Below are 9,870 nucleotides of genomic sequence, written 5' to 3'. Positions count from 1 at the left end.
AGAGCCGTGTCTTAAAACGAATTAAAGCACCGTGAAGAGGTTCTGGAGCAGGCGGTCCACGAAAGAAACGCAACGAAAAGAGTGCTTTCATTCCCACGAGCGCACATGCTTTTTCCCTTCTTCACACTGTTCTTGCCTTACAGTGAAGTGCAGGACTGGTCTTTAGCCGGATAGCTTTCGGTTTGTTGATAAAGACTGTCCTTCTCTTGGTCATTGTCAGATACAGCCGAGCTCTTTGTTCAGGTAGTCGAAGAAGCAGATCAGCTGTGCCTACGTCGGGGGCTACACGTAGAAACGCATCCACCGACTTTGTCATACCCAGTTGCTGTGTTTGAAAGATACATTCAAATAATCATAACGAAGTCGCTGCAACGAACGCGGTGTGGCCAGATGATTCTGTGCACAACATTTTCCAACGATCAGATTTAGAGACTTCAAAAGAGGCCATACATAAACCTGAGAATTGTTAAACGAGTTGGAGCAGAATGGGAAAAACACGGCTGCGAGGAGCCACAAGCTGCATTTGTGTGCAGCCGTATCGAAAGCTACTCAGAATGCTGTGGTAGTGAAGGGTTTGCGTCACAGTGCAACGGTTTTGGTAATCCGTCTCCTTCGTTATCTCTCGCTCACTCCATTCATAGTGTACAAGAAGCCATTCCGTCCAGTAGGACCGTTTACGTCGAGCCAGTCGTCAGGTTGTGGCACCCTTCTAGTTTTTTTCCGCCTCACAGCACGCTGCGGCATTCGCATTTCAGAGTCTATCTCCCCGAAGCTCAGTTAAGACAGAAAAAACGGATGGTCATTGCCCAGGAAATACCATCCGCCAGTACATTTCCGCCGTTGCGTCAAAATGCGAAAAGGCCGAGATGATTGCCGCTTCGCATTACTGACGGCTTGTTTGAATCTCGACGGCGTGTGTGGCCGTGTAACAGAAACCCAGCTGCGTACTGCCGCGAATAGTGCACATCGACTGAAGCAACTGCAATGCATATAGCTTACGTGTATTCGGAGAAAATTTGACTCGAGGCTCTTGTGTCTAGGAAAGACGCGCTTTTCATGACTTCGGGGAGGGCAGCGGGGACTCATCGTCCAGAGTTTCTGTACAGTGTGAAAGTTGTCAAAACTCTGTTGGACATGGTTACCTTCAGGTGTCTTCCTGGCTGGTACACTGTACAATTGCTTTCAAGAGCCACACGATAATGTGGCCTCGAAAGAGAGCAGTGAAAATCCGGTTGAATAAATCTACCAATGCTAACTCTTGGCCACGGAGCAGCAGATTCGGCGTCCCTTGAATCATGAACAGGATCTGATCTTGAGCAAGTCGACAGCCACTGAAGATCATGTGTAAGCTCGTTTTGTTCCCAGGAACGGCGACTACACAATTTGTCTTTGCCTCCGCATTCTGTAGCTCGTTCTGACTCTCCTACGTGGGAGAGAAGCCGGGGTTTTTCTGCGAAAAGCGATCCTCCCTGATTTGCTGTGCGCGAATTTTTGTTAGTTGTACCGCGGTTAGATGGTCCGTTTGTCGTCTTGCGGGTGGCCAGTAGAAAGCAGACCTGGAGATCCTTTCCCACGAAGCGAACTCCCTTCGTTGCGTGGACGTTTCTTTTCTACATTTTTCACTGTTTCTTGGCCGTCTTCGCTGCTGGCGTTCCTTGAGGGCACGAGAACGAGTGGGGTCCGAGAAAAAGGTCACTTCGTGTCAGAAGCTTTTCTATCGCTGGGGCCGGGGGCGGCAATTCAAGGAAAACACAGAAATCAGCTGCGAAGTCGCCTTTCTCTTTCTTCGATTCGTAGCTTCGTGAGAAACTCCTGTTCCTGCTTCATGTGACGACAGTGAAGCCGTTTTGGCACGGGAACTTCCAGTTAGCGTGTTTGCTGGACATCTCCCAGTTCCGAATGAGCGTTGCTGCAACGCAACCTGCCTGTCAGTACCGCGAAAGGCATTTTATGAGTGCATCCGAAACGACTGCATTATTTGATGAGCGATTTTTCTTTGTTGGAGGCCATGGACGCTAGGTTTCCGAAGAATTCTCTGCTGGTAAAATGTCCCTCTTCCGCTGGTGCTTGACAAGTCGAGTGTCCAGCGCTCGTCCTGGCGGGGAAGCGGCAACGCGCCAGCGCGGAAAGTACGCCGATGACTCGTGTGAGACGTAGAGAGGAATCGACACCTTCTCTCCGCTCTCCTGATCACTTTCTGAAACTGTAATAGAGAGAAATCGATTCGTAAGCGGTTATGGAGTGCTCCTACAGACATCCTTATCCCGGGAGGCTCCGGGCGGCGGAGACAACGCAATGAGCTCTCAAGCTCTAAGGTCACCTGCCTCTAGTTCTTTTCGCACTTTTGAGGAAGAAAGTATTCTTCGCCACTCTTTTTTATAGCAAAGATCTGCAACCATCTGCAGGTCAATTTCTTCTTTGTGAAATACCCCATGCTCATCTACCTTGTCTGCTTGCTGGCGGTCGCGAGCGACAAACTCAAAGGGTGGCCTTTGTTGAGCCTCCTATGCCCAAGCACCAGTGCACTCTGTGTCAAACCATTTTCAACCTGTGGGGAGCGACAAGATACAGCAGTCATAAACAACGTGATTGTCTGTGTCTCATCGCTAGTGTCCAGAATTCACGATCCTAGGTACTAGAATGTCAGAAATCAGAAAGAACGCGATTGCCTCTCATAACTGGAGTCAAACATTCAGGATCCTAGGTACTATAACGTCGAAAAAGTAGTAAGGAACTTGGATGTCTATATTCCATAACTAACATTCAGGATCCAAGGTGCTTGAAGATCTCTGAATATTCCTCTTGCGTCTATCACGTCTGACTCGCGGTGTTACCTCCATTTTCTGACACATCAGCTGCATGTCCCTCCGTGGTGCCGCCGTTCTGTCAAAGAGAGGCCAGAGGCGCATCTGCTAATTGCACTGGTTTCGGTGTAGTATCTCAAACTCTGTCTCTGTGTTTTTGTCAAGCGGATCGTATACTCCCAATCTGTGATTCAGCACGAGTATCAACGATGGCCAACCATCAGGACCCTTTTTTCTCACCCACTCCATCTGCCGTATTTTGAGGCCTCTGCTTTTCATTGAGAATTCCTGTCCAATCACGTTCCCCCGTTGTTCCATCTTCCGTCCCACGCAGTTTCTCTATCATGGAATGCTTCCCGTCGTTTTCTTCGCCTGCTCCCGACCCTCTTGCGTTTCTTCAGAAAAGGGTGAAGAAACGTGAGAGTGGAGCGGCGACGTACTTTGCACTTTTACCTCCGCGTCTGGATGCAGACAACCTTCTTCCCACTTGTCAGCGCTTCAAATTGCCGCGACGAACTCGCAGATTTTCAGGAGCACCTCAACAGGAAGGTCAGGCTACCGGCTTTTGTTCTCGCGGTGGAGCGACAGGAAACTCACAAGTCGATTCCTCTGTCTGCAAATCGGGATCGGCAACTGACTCGCACTGGGCTTGCGGGCAGACAAATGGACTGTGTTTGAGCAGGCTGCAAAACTCGTGGAGTAATGTCGAGGGAAATCCAGTCTACACGCCTCGTCTTCAACCTCTTCCGTCAATGTATCCACCACCAGAAGATGTTTGGGCAAAGTGGCGCTCGGAAAGGGAAAACGCACTTATACAGAAAAGATCTGCATGCTCAGGCCATACAGCTACGGTGTGTCAAAAGTATCTTGTGGAGCCGACCCGCGGTGTACAGACACCCAAGCCACAAGACCCACGAGGCCACTTGACGTTTCTTCCCGCGAAGGGTGCTCCACCATTTCGCAATTTTCCCTTCGACGAATCAAATGTCAATAACCCAGCATGTGAGACTCACTTCCACGAGCATTCAACTCGCGCTTTCGGAGATACCGAGGAACTCTGCAGACCTCGTCGGGGCCATCGGATGGCGAGGGAGTTCTCTCGGAAATGGCTAGAGAATGGACTGTCTGTGAGATTATCATCCCTTGGCAAACAATTGTGTCGACGTTCCGTGGGATGCGGGGTGGAGGCGGGTCGTCCAGTGGAAGGAGAGTCTTCTTCTGATGGCAACTCCTCTCTGCTTACTGGGAAGTGTCGGGAGCTGTCAGAGAGCACTGGGCAGGACCCATCGGAGATGTTTACGCATACATCCGCTCTTACTTCTTCGTCGTCTGGCCTGTCTTACGCGGAAGACCCGCCTGTCGCTCGTCAGTCTCTGCCTCCTCCACACCCACCCCAGTCAAACGAGAGAGCAGAGGCCTTGCTGGCTTTGTCCAGGACCAACGGAAGAGTTTTCTCTGATTTTCCTGTCTCCAGCCCGTCCGTTCTTGCCCCTTGTGGCGCGCATGCACGCGAAAAGCCTTTCAGAGACAAAGCCTTTTGGGCCGCCGCTGGCTCTGTCTCCTGTCCTGGGTGGAACGCCTGTTCAGCGCGCGTGTCTTCGTTTCTCACGAATCCAAGAACCGCTGTCTCCGCACACGTAGAACGATTTCAGGCTCTCGCCGAGAACGATGTTTCATTGTTTTCAGATCATGAAGGAGAGAATCACAGACCACCTTCTTCAGCAGCGAGAATCCGAACAGCAACGATCTGGGAAGCACACAAACAACGTGCCCTTCTCACTCGGCAAAAAGTGGAACCTCTCCAGTTCTCGCTGAAAAAAGATTCAGGCGAAGTGACACGGGTTTCGACTTCATGTGGGGAGAGCCACCAGCCTGCGCTCGAAAGGTTCCTGCCAAACGGAGAAGCGACCCAGCCGCCGAAGGCCTTGAAGGTCGATCGTCGAGATCGCAACGTGTTGGAGTCTCTCGCATCGTGGTATAAAATGAGATATGAGAAAATGGAAGTTCACGAACCTTTTTATTCGAGCCACAGAGCATCAGAGTTCGCTAATCGGGACGCAGAAGACGCTGAATCTGAAAGAGAAGAAAACAATTTTCTCCCTCAGACTTGGGCGGACTTCGTCCGAGAGCCTACGCCCTCTCACTCGCCCTGTAGGGTTACGGAAGCAAGTAAGCAGGATAAAGACGAAACCCGCCTAACAGAAAAGAACTGCATTGTCATCCGAGGAAGAAAGCCTCGAACTCATATGACAGACAGAAGGGATATTTCAATGCATTGCTTCCCGAGTGTCCACGCTGGTATCTTCTGTCTTCTCATCCCGTTCATGTTTCTCCTCGCTGTCCTGTGGGAACAGGACATTCTCCAGAATCGACGAGTTCACGACAGCGGTTGTCAGGCCGACATTTTTATTTGTCCGTTTCGTCTTCACTGGATTTTCGTTTTCTCTCAGGTGTAGGACACTCCGCTTTCCGACCACCAGCCTCGCCGCGCAGCTCTGCGCTGAAGCGCACTGAGGCTGAGGCGCGTTCCCGCGCGTTTCTCCCCTCTTCTCGCAGAATTCGAAACGGCGGAGAAGCACGAGGTGCAGACAAGGGAGAAGGAGACACGCCAGAGGGAATGCGTGGAGAGTCTGTTGAGGTCGGAGCGTCTTCTGCTTTCAGAGGTCTAAGCCGAGAGGCGGCACACGACCCTGTGGCCTATGAGAAGCAACAGACGAAAGTGAGAGGAAAAAGAGAAGAAACGGGCTTCCCAGTTGACGAGCGACAGGACAACGGTGGGCGCAGAAGTCGGCACAAAGACAACCGTGGGTCGTCTGTGACTCCGCCTTCATCGCGATCTGTTTCTGAATCGCGTTCTGCCTGGCGACGACGGAGGCGAACCTTAAGACACTCTCTTCAGCAGCAAAGAGAAACCTGTATAGCAGAGGACAGCATAATCATCGAACTGGGGGAGAAGATCTCACTTCCAGAGTTGCAGCGTGTTATGGAAAAAGTACAGAGAAAAGCCGGGGAACTGGGGAGACGATATCAGGACGCGACGGTAAGGAGGGAGCAGTGAAAGAAGAAAGGGAGAAAAGATAGGAGAAGGAGAAGAAGGGATGAGGGAGGGGAAGGAAGAAGAAACGAGAGAAGAAGATGGAACGGATGAGAAAAGAAAAGGGATAAGAGGTGGGGAAGAAAAAGAAGAAATGAGAGAAGGAATGGAAGGAGAGTGAGAGAGGGTGGGATAGAAACGAGGGTCAACGAACAAGAGAGAAGGTAGAGAAAGGAAATCCGACACAGGTGCATATTTAATCTGGGCGTACACAGCTGTATAACAGGCGACAACGGTCGCATCTTCCAGAGATTGTCCAAGAGACATGAGTCACCACAAAAGCAAGCGACTGCTCTCTGTGACAATACCAGTAGACAAGCCAGTGGAGTACACGAATCCTCGTCGTGGGCCGCTTGAAATTCCTGAAGTGTCTGCACTTTCTGTCTCCTCTAGCCTGACTTCCTGCTCGTCACTGAGTTCCTTCTCTCTGTAATTTTTGCTGATCAGGTTCTCGACAGGTTTGCACTGTCAGCGGAGAACTGTGGCATTTCCCTGTATCGCGACAGTCCTCATTCTCACCTGGTCCCCGGTTACTGGAGACAGAAGGCAGGAGACACTCCAGCCTCTCAGTCACCCCACTGTCGCGCTGCTGCTTCACCTTCCCCTGTACATCTCCAGCTGTATGGGTGCGTTTCCCCTCGACCCCCCTCTTCCTGTGTCGTTCTTTCTTCTTCTACCTGTCTCACACCCCGGTCAGTGAGTGCTCCTCCCACCGCGAGTTCTTTTCGATACGCGTCTTTCCTTCATTCCACTGCTGCTATGTCGCCTCTTACTCAACACTCGCTCCCCCTGGCATTCGCGAAGCCTCGCCTGTCCTCCCCGCCCGTCAACGCGCCTTATCGCTGGCGTCCAGGTTCTTCGGTGCATGCGCCATCTGTCCAGAAACGCAGGCTGCTGGCGTATGTCGGCCCCGTGACGTTTTCCTCGCCTTGGAAGTCTCACTTTGAGAAGAAAAGTGGCTCGGGAATCGAGGAGAAGAAGATCGAAAAACCAGTCACAGGACAGGGGGCGGTGCAGCTAGACCACTTCTTTCGTCTTCGGTCTCTCCGCCTTCCTGTCGATACAGCTGAACAAATCCTCAGGTCTCCAGAGGAGACATGCGACTCGTGGGCGTCTCTGAGCATGCATATACCTCTCTGCCTGCACTCGAATCCTAAAGATATCTTTATACGCTCAAAAAAAAGATGGCGAACGAGTCTTGCTCAAGGGGACATGAATGGAAACAGAGAGGTGAGAGGAGCCGCGTTACATGGGTGCCCCAACGCGTATAAAGCATAGGATCTGCGTCTCTCGAGCAACAAATCGCCACGTACATTACGTATAGTGGTATCCAGCGTATATTTGAAAAACCGTCACGTATATACAAGTTGTACCATTCTCATGCCAATCGGGAGACAAGGGGAGACAAAGTCCGAGAGAACACAGAGAGAGGGTGACATCGCTGCTTCTGCATGTGGGCCTGGGGGTACAGGTTAAGGCCAACATCGATGAGGTGAGATAGAACGGAGAGGCCGGAGCGGGTGGAAGAACACGTGTTCTGGTTGTGCAAACCTATTTGTGCATGTTTCTTTGTATTTGCATGTGGCGATGCTTACACGGACATCTGAAAAGCAATTTGGTGACGTAGAGTGCGATTTGGACAGTGTCTGCAGGTGGGAAGAGGGTGGAAGAAGGTACGTGCAATTGTCAGGCAAGAGTGTGTTAGAACGTATCAATTGCGAGTGTTCTGCCTGCTTGTGGGACAGGAGATTCATAAGTTTCGCAATGGAATCAGAGTTGAGAAAGGCGAAGAGTCGCATGCAGAAGAGAACCTGGTCCACCGACACCAGCCGAACGAAAAGGTGTACAGGGTGAGAATAGAGCCCGAGGACAGCGACGAAGACAGGACTCGAATGGAGTTGAACCTCAGGAGTTTTTCGCACGCGCTGAGAGAGCTCGCGGGAGAGCTTCCGTCTCCAAAGACATCTGTGAGTCGCGGCGAGAAGCCGCACGCAGAAAAGGGGGGTCAAGAGGAAGAAGACGAGCAGAGGGAATCGAGCTCTGCGACTCGGAACGAGGCTGTAGCGGGACGGAAGGACTATTCAGACGAAGCAAACAGCGCATGTGATGGCCCAAACAGCAAAGCGCTGCTGCGTATCAAGCCGACAAGTCATATGAGGCCCGAGACGCAGACTCGCACCTCGCAAGAGTCATGGATCCTTCGCTATGGCTTCCGCGGGGCAATGAGCCTCGACCAAACGCGACAGAACCATTTTCATCACCTTGTCGAGCCAGTGAGGACGGAGCAAAGGGGACATTCTTGGCGACAGAGAGTCGCAGTGGCCTCTCCCTTGTCCGGAGCGCGTCGACTGGAGGTTTCGGGAATTTTGGGCGCGCTCCGGAGTCCCTGCGCGTTCGAGGGGCGACTGTCTCCGAACACGGAGGTGTCTTCGCGGTCGTCGCCGTGCCGCACATGCCTGGAGGGGACAAAGCAAGACCGCTCAGGCAGGGCAATGGGGACACAGTTGGCCACGAGTACACGAACAGAGTCGTTTCGTCGAAGAGCAGAAAGTAGACGAGACAAAAGAGAAGACGAGGAGACATGCGGAGAGAGGGAAGAAACGGATGCCTGGGTTGAAAACGAGAAGGATAAAGGGAAGATGCGGGGATTTGGTGCGGGGGACAACCGAGATCAGGGACGGCAGAATCTAGCCGGCTCAGGTGAAGAAGAAGGAACTGGTGGAGAGGAAACGCGAAGAGATCGAAGAAGGGATGTGTCGATCTGTCGTTCCAACGCAAGTCATGCCAAAACTTATCTCCAGGCGACGAGTGATTTTTTGTTGCTTTCTTCTTACGAGTCACTGTCGTCTTGTCTGTCAACCTTCGACTGCGCTCCAAGCACAGCAGGAGACATAGGCGCACAGACACCAGGGAAAAACAGAGTGACAAGCAGAGGAGATGGAGGGGCCGCCGTTCTCGACAGCTTAGACTGGCCTGTTGGCAGTGAGGAGGTTGCATGCACCAGAGGCGATGGAAGACAGAGGAAAGAAGGAACAGAAAACAAAAGCAGAGGAGAGCCTGGCGAGAGGGAAGGGGATGAGGCGGAAGGTGACGGAGAGAGCATGTCTGTGTTACTCGGTGAGCGACAGAGACATTGTGCATCTGAGAGGAGTGACGCGAGTGCTTCACCGGAAAAGAAACGCAGACTGCTGCCCCTTCCTGCTTTTCTGAGGTGAAAGAAATTCAGAGAGTCAAAGGGCAGGGGTTTCCATCATTTCTACACAGAAACGACGAAAAAGAGAGATGAGAATGGATTAGATGAGAGGCAAAGTGCAAGGGGGTGTAGCCAGCAAAGTCTGCAGATAAGAGACAGGTGGAGAGGAGTTGGAGCTGTGCGTGGAGAGCAGCACAGGAGGGTCGTAAGTGCGACGACATTATGGAGGGGGACAATGGTATAACGGGGGGACAGGTTAAGAGTGGGGTGACAAAGGGTCTTGAAAAAATGTGGTGGCGTATGCCGTGTGGATAGATGCCTAGGAGGAAGCATCAACAGAGGCACGATTTAGCGACCACAAACGCTGGTCAAGATTTCAAACCGTAAACACGTTTTCGGGGTTTCTTTCAGAGAGACAGGGTCTCTTGGGTTTGAGTGTACCGGGAGAGACGAACCACAGGATAGTGGGGGCGGTAGGAGCGAAGAAAAAGGCAGTTCGAGGAGACGACGGAGAGGGGGGAGCCAGAAAAAGGAGAAGAGAATGAGAGCTGGGGAGATATGAGGAGACTGTGAACACACTGCACTTGCGAACTCCCAGAAAACGGTGGCTTGTCTCTGAGTTGTGTGTAAGTCACTTTCTCTGTGTTTACCAGGGTCGCCGCATTCATCCCTTTTTGCTGTCCCTCCGTTTCGTCAGCCTGCAAAGTTTCTTCGCCTTCTTTTTTGTCACTGTTCGTCTGAAGGTGTATTTTTTCGATGTTCTAAGCACACGGTTTTTT

The 9,870-nt window shown here is 51.8% G+C and overlaps 1 protein-coding gene across 1 annotated transcript; it reads left to right on the top strand.

The window, feature by feature from the left end:
- Positions 1-3,556: 3,556 nt before the first annotated feature.
- TGME49_309885 (hypothetical protein) lies at positions 3,557-9,769 on the top strand (the record flags this gene model as incomplete). Its single annotated transcript, XM_018782592.1, has 7 exons — positions 3,557-3,806; positions 4,491-4,973; positions 5,255-5,523; positions 5,805-5,844; positions 6,346-6,524; positions 6,781-7,128; positions 7,644-9,769. The coding sequence occupies 7 exons, from the start codon at positions 3,557-3,559 to the stop codon at positions 9,111-9,113; spliced, it is 3,039 nt and encodes a 1,012-aa protein (XP_018635601.1). The 3' UTR covers positions 9,114-9,769.
- Positions 9,770-9,870: the final 101 nt, after the last annotated feature.

The sequence above is a fragment of the Toxoplasma gondii genome, chromosome XI, assembly GCF_000006565.2.
Source record: "Toxoplasma gondii ME49 chromosome XI, whole genome shotgun sequence".
NCBI classification, from domain to species: domain Eukaryota; phylum Apicomplexa; class Conoidasida; order Eucoccidiorida; family Sarcocystidae; genus Toxoplasma; species Toxoplasma gondii.
Note: the sequence above shows the minus strand (reverse complement) of the source record. Positions and strands in the feature narration are given on the sequence as shown.